We start from the raw sequence: 25,004 nt of genomic DNA on the forward strand, positions 1-25,004 counted from the left end.
TGCCCAAAAACGTTCTTCCTCATGTCCTCTCTATCACCTTCTGTCACTTATCTTTAATCTATGTCCCATGGTTCTAGAATCCTCCACCAAGGAAAACATTTTATTCTGTCCACTCTATCTCCTCTCATTTTGTACAGTTCAATTAAGTCACCCCTCAGCCTTCTTTATTCCAAGGAAAATAACCCCAACCTATCCAATATCTCCTTGTAGCTACACTTTTCTAGCTCTGGCAACGTTCTTGTAAACCTCTTCTGCACTCTTTCCAGAGCAATAACGTCCTTCCTGTAATGTGGTGACCAGAACTGCACACAATATTCCAGTTGTGGCCTGAAGTAAAAAGCTCACCACTATTCATAGAATTCCCCCTATACCAACAAGGGTCAATAAGACATTCTAAATGGCGAACAGGGATTCTCACTTCCTGACACCTATGCAGACTTAAGTGGGTGCTATTCGGGTCAATCTATATTTTCACGTTATCCCCCGGTATAACCCATATCTTCATAGAAGATTTCATCTACTTACCACTTAGTAGCATCGATCCTGGGTCCCGCGTTGCATAGTAAGTAAAGTTGACTTTGTAATAATCACTGTTTTAGGTTAAATCTTTCAGTTTTTTAATTATTATTTTTTCTTTTAAAAGATAAAATCACTGTCTTTACAGAAAAGTAAAAAGATCTTGCTTCTGGATTCTCCTGGTTGTTTGAAAAGACCTTCAAGTCTACCTTGACAATCTCTCTTTTTTATCTTTTGGTTTTCTCCTGATGGATTCGCTGTTCTGCTCACTTTCCGTGTTCCATCCTTCCCATGACCGAGGGCAGCTATGAGAGCTGACTCTGCTGGCTGTTACCGATTTAGGGTTTATATTTCCCTTCCAGCAGTTATTAAGTTTATATGACATTATCGTAAAGTAACTTTGTTTTGCTCTTGATTGTTCAAGGTACCTTTAATCTTAATTACTTCTAATACGACTATGTATTCATGTTGAGCATGACTTTAGCTCATCGAACTCTGATTATATTTTTTTCCTTTGTAATGTTCAAAAGTGCTTTGATCCTAGAGGGGTGTTACATCTGGTTCCTGGCACTTCTAAAGTTGCTTTATTACCAAATAGTGCCCTTAGCTTGTCAGAACTCTGACCCCGATTTGGTGTTAACCTGTGCTCTCGTGGACACGTCGTCTCCGGCTTCCCATATTCACCTGGTGTCAGCAGAATTTCACACCTAAACATTTGTCACCCAATTTAACTGAAGATCCTGGCAATTCTTTTTTAGCTGCTTACTAAAATTATTAACTTCAAAGAAGGTGCGAAATATTGTTTCTCTCCATGTAACTAAAATTTCACTCAGCTTTGACTTGAAAGACAGGCATCAGTTTTACAGCTTGAGCAGTCACAAGCTGTTTTCTTAATGCCTGTTTGATAAAGGCTATCTGCATTTCAAAACCTTTTGCACCTGCTGTTAACCCTTCGTGGGATTTTTCCCTACATTTTCTCATGTACCCTCAGGTCAAGTTTTCCCAGACATCCGTGTTTCAAATTACATATTTTCCCATTTTACTTTACAGGCCTCGCCAGTGGTTTATACAATTCCAACATTATATCCTTACTTTTATATTCTATACCTCTGCCAAAGCAGGAAAGCATTCCATTTACTTTCTTTACCACCTTGTCTACTTGAACTGCTGCCTCTGGGGACCTGTGTACTTGTACACCAAGATCTCTCACTTCATCTATCCCGCTTAGTATATTCACATTTATTGTGTGCTCCCTATAACTGTTTGACCTCCTTAAATGTAGGACCTCACACTTCTCTGCTAAATTCCATCTGCCACTTTATTGCCCACTCCACCACCCATCTATATTATTTTGGAGATTATAGCTATCCTCTACACTGTCCATTACTTGGCCAATCTTTGTGTCATCTGCAAATTTCCCAATCGCTCTCCCCACGTTCACGTCCAAATCGTTAATATATAACACAAACAGTAAGGATCCCAACACCGAGCCCTGTTGAACACCACTTGAAACAGCTTTCCAATTGCAGGGGCAGCCATCAAACATTGCCCTTTGTTTCCTGTTACGAAGCTAACTTTCTAATCCAGATTGCCACATTGCCCTATATCTCATGGGCTTTTATTCTTTTGACCAATCGGCCATTTAGGATCTTGTCAAAAGTCTTGCTAAAATCCATGTACACCGCATCCACTGCACTACTTTCATCGACCTTTCTTGGCACTTCCTCAGAGAATTCAATCAAGTTTGTGAGGCAAGACCTTCCTTTAACTAATCCATGCTGACTATCCCTGACTAGTCCATGACTTTCTTTGTGACAGTTAATACTCTCTCAGGATTGATTCTACTCATTTGCCCATCACTGACTTAAGATTAACTGGCCTATAATTGTTTGCATTTCCATTGATCCCTTTTTAAACAATCAAACCACGTTTGCATTTCTCCAGTCCTCTGGTACCTCCCCTTAATCTAGTGAGGAATGGAGAATCATTCTCAGAGCATCTGCTATCTTCTCCCTGACCTCCTTCTATAGCCTCAGAAACAATCCACCTGGCCCTGGCGTCTTATCAACTTTGACTACTTCCTCTCTCTTTATGATTATCCCATCCTGTTTTCTGCACTACTAGGTTTATTTTTCAGTAAATCATCGCAACATTATTAAAAATTTTAAACTTTTTGCAGTGATGTACATGGGCAGTTGATACTAAGTGAAGTAGTGCTAGAGGCCTGAGGATAGCAGGACCAGGATATGCAGATAAAATTCAAAGTCCTACATTTCATCATTATTTTTATAATACTTTGATTTCATAGGTAAATAGCAAAATTCAAACCAATTTAGGAAGTAGAGCTAGTTGCAGCGAAATAGGTTTTTCTGCAGGAGCTGGTTGATGTAAAAGATTATACTGCATTGCCACTGATGATGGTGTAGCTACACTAAATAATATTTTATTGGTGAAAAATACAGCAAATGTTCTGTAGATAGCAAGTGCACAAAAAATATTATGAATTAATGGTGAATTGGCCGAGTACTTGCTTCGGAGAAGGAACTTTGCATTATAAGCTTCGTAGGTGGTATTTGTGGGTCTTTTGCTCTTTCTGCGGATTGTGCAGACCCGATGGGCCGAATGGCCTCCTGCACAGGTATTTTATGATTTTGTTGAATGAAGAAAAGGCATGTCGGAAACCTTTTCCAGGCCCTGCTAATTATCTGGCAACTGGGCGGCACGGTAGCACAGTAGCTGGCGCAGTTGCTTCACAGCTCCGGGGACCCAGGTTCGGTTCCCGGATTGGGTCGCTGTCTGTGCGGAGTCTGCACCTTTTCCGGTGTCTGCATGGGTTTCCTCCGGGTGCTCCGGTTTCCTCCCACAGTCCAAAGATATGCAGGTTAGGTGGATTGGCCATGATAAATTTCCCTTAGTGTCCAAGAAGTTTAGGTGGGGCTACTGGGTTATGGGGATAGGGTGGAAGTGTGGGCTTAAGTAGGGTGCTCTTTCCAAGGGCCGGTGCAGACTCGATAGGCCGAATGGCCTCCGTCTGCACTGTAAATTCTATGATACTATGTATCTCACAGTGTTCCTCCTGGATACCCTATCTGCATCAGCCATTGCCTTTGTAAACACGGAGATAAAATATTCATTTAAAACCTGTCCCACAGCCTCTGCAACTACACACAAGTTCCCTTCTTCATCTCTGACAGGTCCCACTTTTTCCTTAACTAACTTTTGACCATTAGTATATTGGTAAAACATCTTTGGGTTTTCTTTAACTTTACTTCCTAATCTTTTTTCATGCCCTCTCTTTGATTTCCTTATTTCCTTTTTGATTTCGTCCCTGCACTTTCCATACTCGTCCAGGCTATCTGCAGTACTTAGTTCTTTGTGCCTATCACATGCTTTTTTATCTGTTTGATCTTCCTCCGTGTTCCTCTAGACAAACAGGAGGTCTAAATTTGACACTCTTATTTTTGGAGGGGACATGTCTACTTTGTACATTTAGGATCTTGTTTGTTTAGTCCTTTCCAGTGGTTTTCCACTGATTTATTCTCCAGCATAGAACATAGAACAATACAGCGCAGTACAGGCCCTTCGGCCCACGATGTTGCACCGAAACAAAAGCCATCTAACCTACACTATGCCATTATCATCCATATGTTTATCCAATAAACTTTTAAATGCCCTCAATGTTGGCGAGTTCACTACTGTAGCAGGTAGGGCATTCCACGGCCTCACTACTCTTTGCGTAAAGAACCTACCTCTGACCTCTGTCCTATATCTATTACCCCTCAGTTTAAAGTTATGTCCCCTCGTGCCAGCCATATCCATCCGCGGGAGAAGGCTCTCACTGTCCACCCTATCCAACCCCCTGATCATTTTGTATGCCTCTATTAAGTCTCCTCTTAACCTTCTTCTCTCCAACGAAAACAAACTCAAGTCCATCAGCCTTTCCTCATACGATTTTCCCTCCATACCAGGCAACATCCTGGTAAATCTCCTCTGCACCCGCTCCAAAGCCTCCACGTCCTTCCTATAATGCGGTGACCAGAACTGTACGCAATACTCCAAATGCGGCCGTACCAGAGTTCTGTACAGCTGCAACATGACCTCCCGACTCCGGAACTCAATCCCTCTACCAATAAAGGCCAACACTCCATAGGCCTTCTTCACAACCCTATCAACCTGGGTGGCAACTTTCAGGGATCTATGTACATGGACACCTAGATCCCTCTGCTCATCCACACTTTCAAGAACTTTACCATTAGCCAAATATTCCGCATTCCTGTTATTCCTTCCAAAGTGAATCACCTCACACTTCTCTACATTAAACTCCATTTGCCACCTCTCAGCCCAGCTCTGCAGCTTATCTATATCCCTCTGTAACCTGCTACATCCTTCCACACTGTCGACAACACCACCGACTTTAGTATCGTCTGCAAATTTACTCACCCACCCTTCTGCGCCTTCCTCTAGGTCATTGATAAAAATGACAAACAGCAACGGCCCCAGAACAGATCCTTGTGGTATCCACTTGTGACTGTACTCCATTCTGAACATTTCCCATCAACCACCACCCTCTGTCTTCTTTCAGCTAGCCAATTTCTGATCCACATCTCTAAATCACCCTCAATCCCCAGCCTCCGTATTTTTTGCAATAGCCTACCGTGGGGAACCTTATCAAATGCTTTGCTGAAATCCATATACACCACATCAACTGCTCTACCCTCGTCTACCTGTTCAGTCACCTTCTCAAAGAACTCAATAAGGTTTGTGAGGCATGACCTACCCTTCACAAAGCCATGCTGACTATCCCTGATCATATTATTCCTATCTAGATGATTATAAATCTTGTCTCTTATAATCCCCTCCAAGACTTTACCCACTACAGACGTGAGGCTCACGGTCTATAGTTGCCGGGGTTGTCTCTGCTCCCCTTTTTGAACAAAGGGACCACATTTGCTGTCCTCCAGTCCTCTGGCACTATTCCTGTAGCCAATGATGACATAAAAATCAAAGCCAAAGGTCCAGCAATCTCTTCCCTGGCCTCCCAGAGAATCCTAGGATAAATCCCATCAGGTCCCGGGGACTTATCTATTTTCAGCCTGTCCAGAATTGCCAACACCTCTTCCCTACGTACCTCAATGCCATCTATTCTATTAGCCTGGGGCTCAGCATTCTCCTCCACAACATTATCTTTTTCCTGAGTGAATACTGACGAAAAATATTCATTTAGTATCTCGCCTATCTCTTCAGACTCCACACACAATTTCCCATCCCTGTCCTTGACTGGTCCTACTCTTTCCCTAGTCATTCGCTTATTCCTGACATACCTATAGGAAGCTTTTGGGTTTTCCTTGATCCTTCCTGCCAAATACTTCTCATGTCCCCTCCTTGCTCGTCTTAGCTCTCTCTTTAGATCCTTCCTCGCTACCTTGTAACTATCCATCGCCCCAACCGAAACTTCACACTTCACACACCGGGCAGCACGGTAGCACAAGTGATTAGCACTGTGGCTTCACAGCGCCAGGGTCCCAGGTTCGATTCCCCGCTGGGTCACTGTCTGTGCGGAGTTTGCACGTTCTCCCCGTGTCCGCGTGGGTTTCCTCCGGGTGCTCCGGTTTCCTCCCACAGTCCAAAGACGTGCAGGTTAGGTGGATTGGCCATGCTAAATTACCCGTAGTGTCCATAAGGGTTGGGAGGGGTTATTGGGTTGCGGGGATAAGGTGGAAGTGAGGGATTAATGTGGGTCGGTGCAGACTCGATGGGCCGAATGGCCTCCTTCTGCACTGTATGTTCTATGTAATCTATGTAATCTTCACATAGGCCTCCTTCTTCCTCTTAACAAGAGATTCCACTTCCTTGGTAAACCACGGTTCCCTCGCTCGACGCCTTCCTCCCTGTCTGACCGGTACATACTTATCAAGAACACGCAGTAGCTGATCCTTGAACAAGCCCCACTTATCCAGTGTGCCCAACACTTGCAGCCTACTTCTCCACCTTATCCCCCCCAAGTCACGTCTAATGGCATCATAATTGCCCTTCCCCCAGCTATAACTCTTGCCCTGCGGTGTATACTTATCCCTTTCCATCATTAACGTAAACGTCTCCGAATTGTGGTCACTGTCCCCAAAGTGCTCTCCTACCTCCAAATCCAACACCTGGCCTGGTTCATTACCCAAAACCAAATCCAACGTGGCCTCGCCTCTTGTTGGCCTGTCAACATATTGTTTCAGGAAACCCTCCTGCACACACTGTACAAAAAACGACCCATCTATTGTACTCGAACTATATCTTTTCCAGTCAATATTTGGAAAGTTAAAGTCTCCCATAATAATTACCCTGTTACTTTCGCTCATATCCAGAATCATCTTCGCCATCCTTTCCTCTACATCCCTAGAACTATTAGGAGGCCTATAAAAAACTCCCAACAGGGTGACCTCTCCTTTCCTGTTTCTAACTTCAGCCCATACTACCTCGGAAGAAGAGTCCCCATCTAGCATCCTCTCCGCCACCGTAATACTGCTCTTGACTAGCAGCGCCACACCTCCCCCTCTTTTGCCTCCTTCTCTGAGCTTACTAAAACACCTAAACCCCGGAACCTGCAACATCCATTCCTGTCCCTGCTCTATCCATGTCTCCGAAATGGCCACAACATCGAAGTCCCAGGTACCAACCCATGCTGCCAGTTCCCCTACCTTGTTTCGTATACTCCTGGCATTGAAGTAGACACACTTCAAACCACCTACCTGAACACTGGCCCCCTCCTGCGACGTCAAATCTGTGCTCCTGACCTCTATACTCTCATTCTCCCTTACCCTAAAACTACAATCCAGGTTCCCATGCCCCTGCTGCATTAGTTTAAACCCCCCCAAAGAGCACTAACAAATCTCCCCCCCAGGATATTTGTGCCCCTCAGGTTCAGATGTAGACCATCCTGTCTGTAGAGGTCCCACCTTCCCCAGAAAGAGCCCCAGTTATCCAGAAATCTGAATCCCTCCCGCCTGCACCATCCCTGTAGCCACGTGTTTAAATGCTCTCTCTCCCTATTCCTCATCTCACTATCACGTGGCACGGGCAACAACCCAGAGATAACAACTCTGTTTGTTCTAGTTCTGAGCTTCCATCCTAGCTCCCTGAAAGCCTGCCTGACATCCTTGTCCCCTTTCCTATCTATGTCGTTAGTGCCAATGTGGGCCACGACTTGGGGCTGCTCCCCCTCCCCCCTAAGGACCCGGAAAACACGATCCGAGACATCACGTACCCTTGCACCTGGGAGGCAACATACCAAACGTGAGTCTCTCACGCTCCCACAAAATCTCCTATCTGTGCCCCTGACTATAGAGTCCCCAATTACTAATGCTCTGCTCCTCTCCCCCCTTCCCTTCTGAGCAACAGGGACAGACTCCGTGCCAGAGGCCCGTACCCCATGGCTTACCCCTGGTAAGTCCCCCCCCCCCACAAGTATCCAAAGCGGTATACTTGTTTCTCTGGGGAACGACCGCAGGGGATCCCTGCACTGACTGCTTTTTCCCAGTCCCTCTTACAGTTACCCACCTATCTCCAATCTTTGGTGTAACTAATTCCCTGAAGCTGCTATCTATGACCCCTTCTGCCTCCCGAATGATCCGAAGTTCTTCCAACTCCAGCTCCAGTTCCAGTGCTGGCCAGTCCACCTCAGCCAAGTTCCTTCTCATTTCTGCAAAATTTGCCTTCCCCCAGTTCAAAATTTTTACTCCTGCTTTATCTCGGTCCTTTTCCATGGTAACACTGAATCGAACTGAATTGTGATCAGTATCCCCGATATGGTCGCCAACTGTTACTTCCCCCACTGGCCCTCCTTCGTTCCCCAAGACTAGGTCTAGAATTGCATCTCCTCTCATTGGGTTTGTCACAAATTGGTTGAAAAAATTTCCTGGACACACTGCATGAATCTTTCTCCTTCAATTCCCCTTATAGTGTTTGAATCCCAGTTGACATTGGGATAGTTAAAGTCTCCGACTATTATTGCCCACTTGTTCTTACAGGCAGAAATTTGCCTACATATTTGTTCTCCTATCTCCCTTTCACTATTTGAGGGTCAGTAGTACTCCCAGTAGTGTGACTGCCGCTTTTTTATTTCGAAATTCAACCCATGACGCCGCGTTTGTTGACCCGTTTAGTGCATCATCCCTATCTCCCACTCAACCGTGTCTTAAGACTATAACCAGGAATATTGAGCTGCCAATTTTACCCCTCCTTTAGCCAAGTTTCCGTTATAGCAATCACATCCAGCAGCCTTGTGTCTGCCAGTGCCCTTAACTCTACCTTGTTTGTAATACTCCAATTTATCCTCATAACTAAGGTTTCTCATCTCTGGAACCATCCGTGTAGACCTCTTCTGCCCTCTCTCCATTGTTGTTTACATCCTTTCCATAAGGAGGATTGGTGGAGTTGTGGATAGTAAGGAGGGCTGTTGTCGGCTGCAAAGAGACATAGATAGGATGCAGAGCTGGGCTGAGAAGTGGCAGATGGAGTTTAACCCTGAAAAGTGTGAGGTTGTCCATTTTGGAAGGACAAATATGAATGCGGAATACAGGGTTAACGGTAGAGTTCTTGGCAATGTGGAGGAGCAGAGAGATCTTGGGGTCTATGTTCATACATCTTTGAAAGTTGCCACTCAAGTGGATAGAGCTGTGAAGAAGGCCTATGGTGTGCTCGCGTTCATTAACAGAGGGATTGAATTTAAGAGCCGTGAGGTGATGATGCAGCTGTACAAAACTTTGGTAAGGCCACATTTGGAGTACTGTGTACAGTTCTGGTCGCCTCATTTTAGGAAGGATGTGGAAGCTCTGGAAAAGGTGCAAAGAAGATTTACCAGGATGTTGCCTGGAATGGAGAGTAGGTCTTACGAGGAAAGGTTGAGGGTGCTAGGCCTTTTCTCATTAGAGCGGAGAAGGATGAGGGGCGACTTGATAGAGGTTTATAAGATGATCAGGGGAATAGATAGAGTAGACAGTCAGAGACTTTTTCCCCAGGTGGAACACACCATTACAAGGGGACATAAATTTAAGGTGAAAGGTGGAAGATATAGGAGGGATATCAGAGGTAGGTTCTTTACCCAGAGAGTAGTGGGGGCATGGAATGCACTGCCTGTGGAAGTAGTTGAGTCGGAAACATTAGTGACCTTAAAGCAGCTGTTGGATAGGTACATGGATTACGGGAAAATTATACAGTGTAGATTTATTTGTTCTTAAGGGCAGCACGGTAGCATTGTGGATAGCACAATTGCTTCACAGATCCATGGTCCCAGGTTCGATTTCGGCTTGGGTCATTGTCTGTGCGGAGTCTGCACGTCCTCCCCGTGTCTGCGTGGGTTTCCTCCGGGTGCTCCGGTTTCCTCCCACAGTCCAAAGATGTGCGGGTTAGGTGAATTTGGCCAATGATAAATTGCCCTTAATGTCCAAATTGCCCTTGGTGTTGGGTGGAGGTGTTGAGTTTGGGTTGGGTGCTCTTTCCAAGAGCTGGTGCGGACTCGGGGGGCCGGGTGGCCTCCTTCTGCACTGTAGATTCAATGATAATCTATGATTAATCTAGGACAAAGGTTCGGCACAACATCGTGGGCCGAAGGGCCTGTTCTGTGCTGTATTTTCTATGTTCTATGTTCTATGACACAGAATCATAGACTCCCTTCAATGCAGAAGAAGCATTGACCTTTCAGCACGTCGAGTCTGCATCAACCCTCTGAAAGAGCACCCTTCTTAACTCCAATCGATGCCAGTAACCCCACCTAACCTTTTTTTGTTTTTTAAAAATAAATTTAGGAGCACCCAATTCTTGTTTTTTTCCAATTTAGGGGCAATTTAGCGTGGCCAATCCACCTACCCTGCAGATTTTTGGGTTGTGGGGGTGAGACCCACGCAGACACGGGGAGAAGGTGCAAACTCCACATGGACAGTGGCCCGGGGCCAGGATTGAACCCGGGTCCTCGGCACAGTGAAGCAGCAGTGCTAACCACTGTTCCACCATGCCATTTTAACCTCACCTAACCTACACATCTTTGGATACTAATTTTATCATGGCCAATCCCCCAAACTGCACATCTTTGGACTGTGGGAGGAAACCGGAGCACCTGGAGGAAACCCACGCAGACACGGGGAGAACATGCAAACTCCACACAGTCACCCAAGGTCGGAATAGAACCCGGGGCCCCCAGCGCTGTGAGACAGCAGTGCTAACCTCTGTGCCACCATTTCACTCAAGTACACAGTACTCTAGCTGAGGTCTACCCAGTTATGCTGGCATGTGCAGGGTTCCACTTCACTGTAGTTGTTTGAAAGGGATTGCACGAGTTCTAAACCATGGCTGATTGGGAAACGTGTCGCTCAGTAACCATGCTTTCCTCAAACCTGTTTGATCGCCTTCAGGTGTCATAGAGGAATTTCACTGAGTTTTGTTTACCTTAAATTATCCAGGGTTTTGAAATTAGTTTTGATTCTGTTTGGAGATTGTTTAATGAGGATGACAAATAGGATTCAAGGTGCGTATAACTTTCACTATGTCAGTAGGGGAAAGAAATGATGAATCAGCTGGCCGTGATTTTTCAGTTTGTGTCATATAGCATGAACATAAATGGAAAAGTAAAATGGCATAGGACAGAAATCTTACCTAGAAAAAATGTATCGACTGTATTCACATCTAAACTTTTCTTTTATATCTAACTGCTGTTGGATTATTTAGAAGCAAACAACACTTTCTGCATAAATACATTTCAATATATGAACTAATCTCATCTGTATAACAGCACAAGCACGCCATGGATATGAGGATTTTGCATGATCCGACCAACGCAAAGAACAGAGCTTTTTTGCACGAGAACTATGGGATTCAGCTCCCCGTTATCAAGAATGAAATACCTGAAGTAAGTACAGTAATTCCTTTCAATTTTATGATATTTGATATCTAACAGTAATTTGAGCATGCCAATTATTTGGTTTTCAAGTTTGAGGTTTTTTTCTCTTGACTTGCAAGAAGATTGAGCAATGGGTTGAAATTTGACCTTGTGTAAGAGTTGTAGTAGTCTTCAGAGGAAAGTATGTTTTAACTATTGTAATGGATATCAGCCCATAGTTGATACAAAACACTTTTTAAATCAAATTGTATTGGTGTGCTCAGCATTCAAAATTATGCTGATCCCTTGTCTTTATAATGGCCATCACCAAGAGTGGCTTGTAGCACCACTACTGACCGAGCTGGCCAGGCACTAAAAGACATAGCTCCTAAACTGGGCCTCGTAAGGTGGTGAGCGAACTAAATTTAGGGAAATATCTACTTGACAACTTTCTCACCAATCTACCTGTTGCAAATGTATCTGGCTATGACAGTGTTGGCAGGATTGACCACCGCATAGTCCTGTCTTCACTGTGGGGACCTCCATTGGTTTGTGTGGCACTATCATCATGCTAATTGGGATAGATTTCAAATAGATCCTGCAACTCAAAACTGGACAGCCATTAGACCTTGTGGGCCATCAGCAGCAGCAGAATTGTATACAGCCATGATCCCTAACCTCATGGCTCGGCTTTTTTTTAAATCGTTCATGGGACGTGGACGTCACAGGCTGTGCCAGCATTCATTACCCATCCCTAATTGCCCTTGAGTCAACTACATTGCTGTGGGTGTGGCGTCGCATGTGGGCCAGACCAGGTAAGGACAGCAGATTTCCTTCCCTGAAGGACATTAGTGAACCAGATGGGTTTTTATGACAATCGACAGTGGTTTCATGGTCATCTTTAGACATTTAATTCCAGATTTTTATTGAATTCAAATTTCACCATCTGCAGTGGCGGGATTTGAACGTGGGTCCCCAGAGCATTACAATAGGTCCATGGTTGACTAGTCCAGGGACATACCACAATGCCACCGCCTCCCCAATATCCCTCACTCTAAAATTACCATCTCGCCAGGAGATGAACTGTGGTTCAATGAAGAGTGCAGGAGGGAATGCCAGGAACAGCTCTAGGCATACCTAAAAATGAGATCCCAACCTGTTGAAGCTACAACACTGGACTATTTGCATGCCACAAATCATTAGCAGCTAATAATACAGAGCTAAGTAATTCCACAACCAATGGATGTGATCTAAGCTCTGCAGTCTTGCCACATCCAGTCGGTAATCGTGGTGGACAATTAGACAACTCACTGGTGGAGGAGGCTTCACAAATATCCCCTTCCCCAATGATGGCGAGCCCAGCACATCAGATAAGACTGAAACAATCACAACAATCTTCAGCCAGAAGCGAACGATCTATCTCAGCTTCATCCTGAGGTCCCCAGCATCACAGATGCCAGTCTGCAGCCAATTTGATTGACTCCACATCAGACATCAAGACACTGGATGCTGCAAAAGCCATGGGACCTGACAATATTCCAGTAATAGTACTGAAGACCTGTGATCTAGAACTTGCCGCATCCCTGAAGAAGCTGTTCCAGTCCCCAGCCTGCAAGGTGGTAATTGCCCAGGTGTGTCATCCAACTCCTGACCTCATTACAGCTTTGATTCAAACTTGGACAAAAGAGCTGAACTCAATGGGTGATGTTAGAGTGATTGCCCTTGACATCAAGGCAGCATTTGACTAAGTGTGAGATCAAGGATCCACAGCAAAACAAGTCAATGGGAATTATGGAGAGAGCTCTCCACTGGCTGGAGTCATATCTAGCAAATAGGAAGATGGTTGTGGCTGTTGGAGGTCAATCATTTCAGTCCCAGAACATCACTGCAGGAGTTCCTCAGGGCAGTGTCCTCGGCCAAAGCATCTTCAGCAATTTCATCAATGACCTTCCCTGGATCATAAGGTCAAAAGTGGCGATGTTCGCTGCTCACTGATCAATATCCAACACCACTCGTGACTCTGAAGTAGTCCATTCTTATATGCAATATAATATTCAGGCTGGACAATATTCAGGCTTGGACTGGTAAAAGTTTAATAAAAAATAAGAAGAGTTCTCAAGTCTGCAGCGAGTTAACCAATCCCCATTCTGGTGATACAGTTGGCATCAGTAAACCATTTTATGCAAAGGAAAATTCATCCAGGATTCCTGTTCTTCACTGTTATGCCAAAGCCCAGTGTGCCTATTTGTGGAAGATAAAGAACCATTAGCATTATTTGAAGAGGAGCAGGGAGCTGCTACACCCAGCAAATAGATCAACAATTTTCCTTCAGGAAATTCCATTGAATTTTACAGCACAGAATAAGATCTTTTGACCCAACAAGTATGTGCCAGTGTTTCTCTTCCTCATGAGCCTATCGGTAAAAATAGATTTGATTGATCATTCATCCCAGTCCCATCTGTGAAATCTTGTAGACAAGACATAACAGTTTCTGATTTTCAAAGTAATTCTTGTGAAGCATTTTTTCTGAGCGAAAGAATAAGGCGCTATATAAATGCAAAGCTTTTTCATTTTTAATTGAGGCGGTGTCCTTCAATCCTGCCTGAAGCTCACATACAGCAGGAGTGTACCTTTTATATTTTCTGTGCAATCCGTTTTAACAATTAGGGTTAATTATAGGAGTTAGGGCTTGTAATAATGTGCAGCTATGTTTAAAGTCTATTTGGTTTAATGAAGATGTACTTGCAGGGGTCCCATTATTTCAAGGGGATAGCTCACATGCTGGATCTATTTGCTGGGTGTAGCAGCTCCATGTGATCTCTTTGTATGGGTAGTTTTAAAACAAGATTGAATAGGGTACAATGGGAAACACCTCAACATATGCGCAGTGTCCCTCTCTTGCTCATTTTCCATTGCTGTCTGTTTTGTCTTTCTGTATTTGATCAAAAACATTATAGTGCTCCACTGAACTTTCCTCTCGTGCTACTCAGGTAAAATAAGAGAGAACACAGATAACTAGTAGTTTGGTAACACAAAGCTTTCATTTTATTAGCCTGTAACCTATAGGGAGACATGTTTGAAAGTGAAAAAGGCAGTATATCTGCTCCCAACCTTGGCTACTTGAAACTCTCTGGCCAATTTTGTGACGTGAGCTGCCTTGTGCTGTGGGCCTCTGTGAATGCAACTTCAGAGAAAAGCCTAACACCGGATACTCAACACACAAATTACGTATGGTTCCTTGAATGGAATGGATGGGTTAGGATAAAGACTTCACTACTTTTTAACAATATGTTTTTGAAAATTCCATTTAATTAGGAACGTACCTCATCTTTAAAATGCATGTCAGACAGTGGGTTTCTTTTGGAATAAACAGACTGCTCTAATGTAGAAAAATGTGACAGTCATTCTGGGCTTGGTTTCAGCAAAGCCAAGGAGAAGTTTTAGTTTAATGACGACATCTGCAACACAGCGAAAGTCACTTGGTTTTCAGGCTGTTCCTTGACAGATTCTTGGCACGTAAAGCAAACTTTGGCAACTGAATGCAGGCAGCTCAATAAATGAGGAATTGTGCTGTAAGACGAGAAGATGAAGTTTTTAGTAATTAGAAAATCAGGAAATCCAAAATGTTTTCAACCAAGTCCTAAACTAGACATGCTGCACAGATACGTCAGCTTGGATTCCAAGTTAGCTTTTCAGATTAGATCAGAGGCTTTGACAACTGAACACTTGCAGCTCAATTAATACAAAATTGAACATAAAATAAGAGTCCAGTAGATGAAATATTCTAGGGGCAGCACGGTAGTACAGTGGTTAGCACTGCTGCCTCACAGCTCCAGGGTCCCAGGTTCAGTTCCAACCTCGGGTTACTGTCCATGTGGGGTTTGCAATTTCTCCTGTGCCTGCGTGGATTTGCTCCCACAGTCCAAAGATGTGCAGGTTAGGTGGATTGGCAATACTAAATTGCCCTTCCATGTCCAAAAGGTTAGGTAGGGTTACTGGGTTATGGGGATAGGGTGGAGGCGTGGGCTTGGGTAGGGTGCTCTTTCCGAGGGCCGGTGCAGACTCGATGGGCCAAATGGCCTCCTTCTGCACTGTAAATTCTATGATGCTTTGCGTGGCAATATTGTAAATGTGTTCCTTAAGACTGCTCCTGGTTGTACGTCAATCAAAAATAAATATTGACCAGAGGAAATCTTATGACCACATTTACAATTGTCACGATGATCACATTTACGATGCAGGTAACAGAGGGTTATATTGTCAGACAGGTAGTGTTCCTGTACAAATGCTTAATATGCATTTCTTAAATTCTGCCATTTTAAAAATACATGGGCTGTTGTGGACTGTTAAAAAAAAGTGCACAGTGGAATTCAGTGCAAGTGCATTAAATGGGAACAATGTCAGTGGGAAAATATTACCCAAGGTGAACAGAGAAATTATCCACCCCAGTCCAAATTTATACATTAGAATACACATATCTTTTCTCCAAACCAGAACAACCAGCCATCTTTAGTCAAGTAGCGTTGGAATATTTAAGGATGCATATGTCATTGTCAGCAAACCAAAATACCTCTGCATACTAACTTTGAACATAGGAACAGGAGTAGGCCATTCAGCCCCTCAAGCCTGTCCTGCTTTTCAGGGAGATTATGGCTGATCTGTGGCCTAACTCCACATACCTGCCTTTGGCCCATATCCTTTAATAGCTTTGCTTAAATCTATTAAAATTAACAACTGTTCTAGCTTCAACTCCTGTTTGTGGGAGAGAGTTCCAAACCTCTTTTGCATGAAGAAGTGCTTCCTAACATCTCTCTTGAAAGGTCTGGCCCTAATTTTTAGACTATGCCCCTTAGTTTTAGAATCTCCAACCAGTGGAAAGAGTTTATCTTTATCTACCCTGTCCTTTCTTCTTTATATCTTGAAGACTCGACCAGATCAGCCCTTAACCTTCTATATTCAGGCGAAAATAGGTCTAATTTATGTAAGCTCTCCTTGTAACTTAACCCCTGTAGTCCAAGTATCATTTTTGTAAACCTACGTTGCACTCCCTCCAAAACCAATATATCCCTCCTTAGGTGTGATGCCCAGAACAGCTCACAATGACTCCAAGTGGGTCTAACCAGGGTTTTGTATAACTGCAGCATAACGTCTGTGCCTTTATACTCCAATCCTCTAGGTATAAAGGCAAGCATTCCATTAGCCTTTTTGATTATTTTCTGCACTTGTTCATGGCTTTTTAAAGACCTATGCATCTTGTTGAGACCAAAGACAACGACTCCACACGGGGCCAGGTAGGCAGGATACAACTCGGTTTATTTACAACTAACAATACACTAAAAACTCCACTGCCCACAGGATCTCCCTCCCCGACCTGCTCCTAGGTCGGGATTTATATCCTGTGGGGTCCGCCCCCCCCCCTATCACTTGGAGAGCTCGTACTCCAGGGTGTGGGAGGGGAACCAGATACAATGTAGGTTGTAGACACTTAGGGGGTCATAATACCACCACACACCCCCAAGTTTAGAGAAACGTCCATGTCTTCCGGAGGCGAATCTCTCGATGGCTTGGGCGACGGACATTGGTCTAGGGGCGGCACAGTCAGCCCGGGAGGCATGTAGCGCACCAGTGACTGCCGTTTCCACGAAGAGCGCCGAAGTGGGAGTGGCTCGGTGGGCAAAGGCGCCGGCGCAAATGGTGATGGCAAGCAGTAGTCTGGTGCTCCTGTGCCCATGTCAGAGTCTCTGTCACTGTCTTCGTCTTCGCTGGGCTGTTCCATGTGCGCAGTGGGTACGCGGCTTCCGGACGTCCGACCAACCGTTGTGAAAGCCTCGGGAATCCACCTGGGCCGCAGGGGGAATTCCACCCAAGCTTGGAGTGGGGCATTCCTGACTTAGCTCCAGCGCCTCTTGCGCGCGCTGACGAATATGGTCCAGGTGATGGTTGGCCTCATTGCCTTCTTTCTGGATCACATAGGAGACCGTCGCACGGATTCAACCCCTTCGCCTCAGAGACGTCGAATGAATGCCGTTTGGTATTGGGCCCCACGAACGGGGAACCAGATGGAACGGCATTCCTGGGGGTCGCCAAGGGCATTGGAGGCCCCCAACTGCATGCAGGGTGGTGCCCTGGCACTGCTGGTGCCACCTGGGCACCCTGTCAGTGCCAGCCTGGAACCTTGCCAGTGCCACCTGGTGCCAGCTTGGCACTGCCAAGCTGCCATTTTGTTGCACGCACAATTGGGCCGGTATTGCCTGGTGTGGGTGTGGAGAGGGAGGGGCTGGAGGACTCTCCCATATTGTGTACGAGCTGGAGGGGGGGAGGTTGGTGTTCTTTGGGGTGCCTCGTCTCTCATTACAATGGGGAGTTCCAACGAGTGAGCTCCCCATTCTAAAAAACGGGGCTATGTACGGCCTCGGCCAATGTTCCCCATTCAGGCTCCTTATTCAACACAAGGCATGTTAAATATGCGAGTGCCGGGAAACACGTGGCTAAACACGCTCACTTGGGGACTTTGTTCTCTTTTGGGAAGATCGCGCCCATAGAATCTCTACAGTGCAGTCAGCCTATCGAGTCTGTACCAACCCTCCAAAAGCATATCCGAAAGCACATATTTCCTTGTAATTTTCTAATATAATTTAGACTGTCTAAAATGCCTCCTAATTTTGTATCATCAACAAATTTGGGTATATGACTCTATGCCATCATTCAAGTTGTTAATGAATAATGTGAATAATTGAGGCCCAACGTAGATCACTGTGGTACACCACTCGTCACATCCTGCCAATTAAAGTTCTTACCCATTATCCCCACTCTCTGTCGCCTGTCACTCAACCAATTTCCTAACCATGTCAATAATTTGCCCTCATCTCTTAATTAACAGTCTCTTATGTGGAACTTTATCAAATGCCTTCCGATCAACTTACCATTTACCAAGGAGACTGAGTTAGTCTTGCTGAGGATTTGTTGAGGAGTGTAAAATGTAAATAAATACTGCAAATGGAACATAAACTCTAAACCATTGCTCTGAATTTGTAGTTAGTCAAAGGGAAAAAAGGGATCTCAGCAGAATACTCCAGCAGTGATTTTTTTTAAATTCGATCATGGGATGTGGGGGTCGCTGGCTAGGCCAGAATTTGTTTCCCATCCCTAATTGTCCTTGAACTGAACTAGTGGGCATTTAAGAATCAACCACATTGCTGTGGATCTGGAATCACATGTAAGCTAGACCGGTAAGATAGCAGACTTCCGTCCCTAAAGCAGTCAAAACACTTGTCAAGAGGAAGAAGGAGGCTGATGTAAAGATGAGACATGAAGGTTCAGTTAGGGCGCTCGAGAGTTACAAGTTAGCTAGGAAGGACCTAAAGAGGGAGCTAAGAAGAGCCAGGAGGGGACATGAGAAGTCTTTGGCAGGTAGGATCAAGGATAACCCGAAAGCTTTCTATAGATATGTCAGGAATAAAAGAATGACTAGGGTAAGAGTAGGGCCAGTCAAGGACAGTAGTGGGAAGTTGTGCTTGGAGTCCGAGGAGATAGGAGAGGTGCTAAATGAATATTTTTCATCAGTATTCACACAGGAAAAAGACAATGTTGTTGAGGAGAATAGTGAGATTCAGGCTACTAGACTAGAAGGGTTTGAGGTTCATAAGGAGGAGGTGTTAGCAATTCTGGAAAGTGTGAAAATAGATAAGTCACCTGGGCCGGATGGGATTTATCCTAGGATTCTCTGGGAAGCTAGGGAGGAGATTACTGAGCCTTTGGCCTTGATCTTTAAGTCATCTTTGTCTACAGGAATAGTGCCAGAAGACTGGAGGATAGCAAATGTTGGCCCCTTGTTCAAGAAGGGGAGTAGAGATAACCCCGGTAACTATAGACAAGTGAGCCTTACTTCTGTTGTGGGAAAAATCTTGGAAAGGTTTATAAGAGATAGGATGTATAATCATCTGGAAAGGAATAATTTGATTAGAGATAGTCAACACGGTTTTGTGAAGGGTAGGTCGTGCCTCACAAACCTTATAGAGTTCTTTGAGAAGGTGACCAAACAGGTGGATGAGGGTAAAGCAGTTGATGTGGTGTATATGGATTTCAGTAAAGCGTTTGATAAGGTTCCCCATGGTAGGCTACTGCAGAAAATACGGAGGCATGGGATTCATGGTGATTTAGCAGTTTGGATCAGAAATTGGCTAGCTGGAAGAAGACAAAGGGTGGTGGTTGATGGGAAATGTTCAGACTGGAGTCCAGTTACTAGTGGTGCACCACAAGGATCTGTTTTGGGGCCACTGCTGTTTGTCATTTTTATAAATGACCTGGAGGAGGGCGTAGAAGGATGGGTGAGTAAATTTGCAGATGACACTAAAGTCGGTGGAGTTGTGGACAGTGCGGAAGAATGTAACAAGTTATAGAGGGACATAGATAAGCTGCATCGCTGGGCTGAGAGGTGGCAAATGGAGTTTAATGCAGAAAAGTGTGAGGTGATTCATTTTGGAAGGAATTACAGGAAGACTGAGTACTGGGCTAATGGTAAGATTCTTGGCAGTGTGGATGAGCAGAGAGATCTCGGTGTCCATGTACATAGATCCCTGAAAGTTGCCACCCAGGTTGAGAGGGTTGTTAAGAAGGCGTACGGTGTGTTAGCTTTTATTGGTAGAGGGATTGAGTTTAGGAGCCATGAGGTCATGTTGCAGCTATACAACACTCTGGTGCGGCCGCATTTGGAGTATTGCGTGCAATTCTGGTCGCCGCATTATAGGAAGGATGTGGAAGCATTGTAAAGGGTGCAGAGGAGATTTACCAGAATGTTGCCTAGTATGGAGGGAAGATTTTATGAGGAATGGCTGAGGGACTTGAGGCTGTTTTCGTTAGAGAGAAGAAGGTTAAGAGGTGACTTAATTGAGGCATACAAGATGATCAGAGGATTGGATATGGTGGACAGTGAGAGCCTTTTTCCTCGGATGGTGATGTCTAGCACGAGGGGACATAGCTTTAAATTGGGTGGAGATAGATATAAGACAGATGTCAGAGGTCGGTTCTTTACTCAGAGAGTAGTAAGGGCGTGGAATGCCCTGCCTGCAACAGTAGTGGACTCGCCAACACTAAGGGCATTCAAATGGTCATTGGATAGACATATGGACAATAAGGGAATAGTGTAAATCTGGGGCAGCACAGTAGCATGGTGATTAGCACAATTGCTTCACAGCTCCAGGGTCTCAGGTTCGATTCCCGGCTTGGGTCACTGTCTGTGTGGAGTCTGCACGTTCTTCCCGTGTGTGCGTGGGTTTCCTCCGGGTGCTCCGGTTTCCTCCCACAGTCCAAAGATGTGCAGGTTAGGTGGATTGGCCCTGATAAATTGCCCTTAGTGTTGGGTGGGGTTACTGGGTTATGGGGATAGAGTGGAGGTGTTGACCTTGGGTAGGGTGCTCTTTCCAAGAGCCGGTGCAAACTCGATGAGCTGAATGGCCTCCTTCTGCACTGTAAATTCTATGATATAAATGGGCTTTAGAGTGGTTTCACAGGTCGGCGCAACATCGAGGGCCGAAGGGCCTGTACTGCGGTTTCATGATCTTCATTAGACTTCTAATTCCAGATTTTTTTATTGGATTCAAATTACACCACCTACCATCTACCTTGGTGGGATTCAAACCTGGATCGCTGGGTCACTAGTCCAGTGACAATGCCACTGCACCACCACCTTCCCTAAATAGTGGAGAGTGAAACAGAGTTTGGAGCATCACAGCATCGTTGGCAGTTATTACAGAATGGAGGGGGAGATGGTTACATGGATGTCTATGGGGCAGAGGAGTAATTACACTGTAAAAATCTACCTTATAGTCAATATCTATAATATCTATAATACCTATAACATCGATTAGAGTTTAACCAGATCACTAACCTCTCCAAAGAATGGGACATCATTAACAGTATGCATCTCACCGCTTACTTAACTTCTAGTGTGCTTTCCCATTTGATTATGTACTTCTTTATATTATCCATGGCATTCTTTCAAAGCCCCCATCAAGGTGGCAGGTGACTGCTGACTCAATTGGCTAGCTGCCTGTGATTTAGAATGTCCACTCTTTCAATCCTCATCTGACACATGTACGTTTATCAGTGCCAGGAGTATTTTTCCTTGAGCCGTTCGAGTCTCTGTATTTTCTGAGGCATTGCTTGAAGCTACTTTGTAGTTTTCCATGATGACAATCAACCGCTGTTGACATTAGTGGGCAGCATGGTAGCACAAGTGGCTAGCATTGTGGCTTCACAGCGGCAGAGTCCCAGGTTCGATTCCCCGCTAGGACACTGTGTGCGGAGTCTGCCTGTTCTCCACGTATCTGCGTGGATTTCCTCCGGGTGCTCTGGTTTCCTCCCACAGTCAAAAGACATGCAGGTTAGCTGGATTAGCCATGCTAAATTGCCCTTAGTGTCCAAAAAGGTTAGGAGGGGTTATTGGGTTACGGGGATAGGGTGGAACTGAGGGCTTAAGTGGGTCGGTGCAGACTCAATGGGCCGAATGGCCTCCTTCTGCACTGTATGTTCTATTGTTACTCAGTTATTTTGCCTTTGCTGGAGACAATCGCCTCATGATACGGACCCATGAGCATTGCACAGTGAACCTTTGTGAGGTCTCAGAATCTTCCACAGTCTTGGAGATGACCATAACTGAGTGTTGGGCTTTTGGCCCAGAAACCTAACAGGAGTGCAAGCATTCACGAGAGCCTTCACTGTTGTTCCCTGATCAATAGTAGATTGCAGTGGAAATAACCCATCCTCCATCCCTTACAGATTCATGAATATGAAGCCAAGGGAACTCACAACGAGCTCCAAGTTCTGCAGGGAAACAAAACCTCAAAACTTTATGTCTCAAGGTAATTGACCCAGGGACAGACAGTATGTTCGGCCTCCGCCCATCCCTTGCTCATTCTTCATCAACCCCCTCATCTTTTGTTCTATCATCAGGAGTGATCCGTGCCGAATCCAGTGCTTTGACATTCAGTATTACTATCTGTATGTTGTCAAGTATCTATCTGCATTATGGCCTGATGCAAGCCTGGTGTTAACAATTATGGCTGAGCTAATTCTTTGTTCAGTGCACGGACCAGAGACAACTTGATTTTCTGTGACTAGCATAATGGGTAATGTGATTGCATGAGTGCAATTACCCATTTGGGCGTTGCATCAATATTATATGAACAATTAAGCACAATAAGTGTTTATGCATGCATTGATGTGACATATTTCAGTATCATAAACTGTTTGATGTACGCACCTGGCCACAATCCAATTCCATAGGTGCAGTGCTTTACTTAGCCTCTTTCCCTATTATGGCTACTAAACAAATGCTCTTTGAAAATAGTTAAAGGCTTACTCTGCTAAAGGACCATCGGTGCCACTTGCCCTCCTGTTGTGAGCCAATTCCATCTAATGTAACAGCTGCACATGTCACCACAAGGTGATTTCAGCTGTATAAATTATTTTTTGTTGTACCATACATTTCCACACTGAATGTATAATGTAATTTGCATTAGTCTATTGGTTTTACTAGTTCTACCTTCTTTGGAGCACTGTTCATAGCATTGTCCTATGTGGGTGCAGAAATCTTTGCCAATAAATCCCAACTCTTATATCCATCATTTGCAAACTAAAACTGGCCAAATTTACAACTGTTATTTATTCATTTCTTTGTCTGGTTAAGTCACTTTTAGAATCTATCTCAAAGTGCTCAGGGATTTAAATTGAAATTAGTTTCTATCTAAATTTTTAATCACCATGTTAAGTCATGGGACACAATCTGACCAAATTAAAACAGAGTCTGTTCTGGGCGAGATTAGCGGGTTGGTTCCCAGCACTTGTAGCTCTGTTTAACGGCACTGTGTCTTGTTTTCGTGCCCCAGCGGGGAACGCCCCTCCGAGATCACATTTAGTTTAATTTTCTGCACTGAGGAGCTCTGGCGTGCAGAGCTGCTCAGTGCAGGATAAGATTTTTAAATGACCCCTTGGCGCAACCCTCAGACCTCCCCAACTCACCTGTGGGGGTGGTCCTTGAGCCCCGCCCACACCCCACCACATACCGGCAGGGCACCCCCAGGTCCAATCCACAGCAGGGCACAATGACAGCTTGGGACTGCCAGCCTGGTACACTGGCAGTGCCCCTGCCAGCTTGGCAGTGCCACCTGGACACCCTGGCAGTGCCACCCTGGTGCAAGCCTGGCAGTGCCCAGGTGGCTGGGTGACACCAGCAGTGCCAGGGTGTAACCCTGCCTGCAGGCCGACCTCCCGTGGGCCTCTGATCGCCTGGGAGACCCACCCCCAGGTACCGTTCTGCCTGGTCTCCATTTGTTGGTACTAGTACTGAATGGCCCCCATCTAGGGTCTCCTCAGTGAGGCCGGTAGATGGCGGGTGGCTGATTCACCTGGCTTCATCACGGCTAAATGGGTTCTAAAACTCACTTAGCTGCGTGAGAGGCGGGACCCAGATTGTGACGTCTCGCAAGATCTGGTTAGATCTTGTGAGGCATAACAGCTGTCGGGAATCCCAGGGGAGGCCTCTCCCAGGATCTACTGGCTGTGTCCTGCCCCGATTCCGGTGTGTCATGGCCGGGGTATCGCGCCAATGATCATGCTCTTCTTCAACATAATCTCACTCTGGCTTATGGAGCAGTAGACAAGCAGTTAGCCCAGTTACAGCTTGCCAATATTTGTGGGGCTAGCTTCTCAGGCTTCATCTGTCAAATGCACAGATCAACAAGGCTTCAATGCATATTAAGATCATTAAGTTAGATTCTGCAAATATTTTGTGTAACCATTTATAATTACTTCGTCTTAATGACTGCTATTAATACCCAACTAACATTTTCATCTTTATAACTTGTTAAGTCGCTCTGAACTGTTTGAGAAATGTGAAATGGCAATTATTGCAGATGTGTCATAATTGGCAATCTTTCTTGCTATCCCCATTAGCAAATTCATGTTGCCCAAAGTCAGCCACAGTAAAATCAAAATAATTTTGATTATTAAACACCATGGAAAATATGATTAGTCCGATTTTGAGGAAAAGAAGGAAAATATTCCCCAACGTATAATATAACACACAGCTTGGCTAGTGGTGCTATGCATAACACAAACATAATATAACCATAACATTAGGAGGAAGATTATACTAAAGCAATACTCAGAGACTGGCTGGGAGCAGGCACTAATGTGCAGTAAAAAAAACACTTCCATGGAACAAACTTAACAAAAGCAATGTTGTGAATGTTTTTATCCTGATGTTGCAGCCTCTTGTGCCGTTTGGCTTGTGCTCTGTTTATATCCTATCCACTCGATGCTGTAATGAACATTGCTCCCCTGGAATGGATGATTTTACACTCAAAGAAGTGGACAAACTACCATAACAATTTAGGTAATTAAAAAAGGGACTTATCTCACAAGAGTCATATATTTTTCACCACATGCACTGATCATTATCGGCACTATTGGAGTGAGGTTTGTAAAACTACAATTGCTACAGGCGGTAACTTTTACACTTCATTGACACCATTTGACTTGTCTATAAACATTAGAACATTAAAAAATAGAAGCAAGAATAGGTCATACAGCCTCTCATGCCTGCTCCACCATTCAATAAGATCATGTTTGG

General features: G+C 44.8%; 1 protein-coding gene across 6 annotated transcripts in view; it reads left to right on the top strand.

Annotated features, from left to right (window-relative positions):
• iqch (IQ motif containing H) overlaps positions 1-25,004 on the top strand; it is a 303,610-nt gene that overhangs the window by 66,077 nt on the left and 212,529 nt on the right. For all 6 annotated transcript variants that reach the window (XM_072470436.1, XM_072470433.1, XM_072470434.1 and 3 more), the window contains one exon: positions 11,288-11,404. In XM_072470436.1, coding sequence (XP_072326537.1) covers positions 11,288-11,404 — 117 coding nt within the window. The remainder of the gene's footprint in view (positions 1-11,287; positions 11,405-25,004) is intronic.

This window comes from Scyliorhinus torazame, chromosome 12 (genome assembly GCF_047496885.1).
Source record: "Scyliorhinus torazame isolate Kashiwa2021f chromosome 12, sScyTor2.1, whole genome shotgun sequence".
Classification (NCBI taxonomy): Eukaryota; Metazoa; Chordata; class Chondrichthyes; order Carcharhiniformes; family Scyliorhinidae; genus Scyliorhinus; species Scyliorhinus torazame.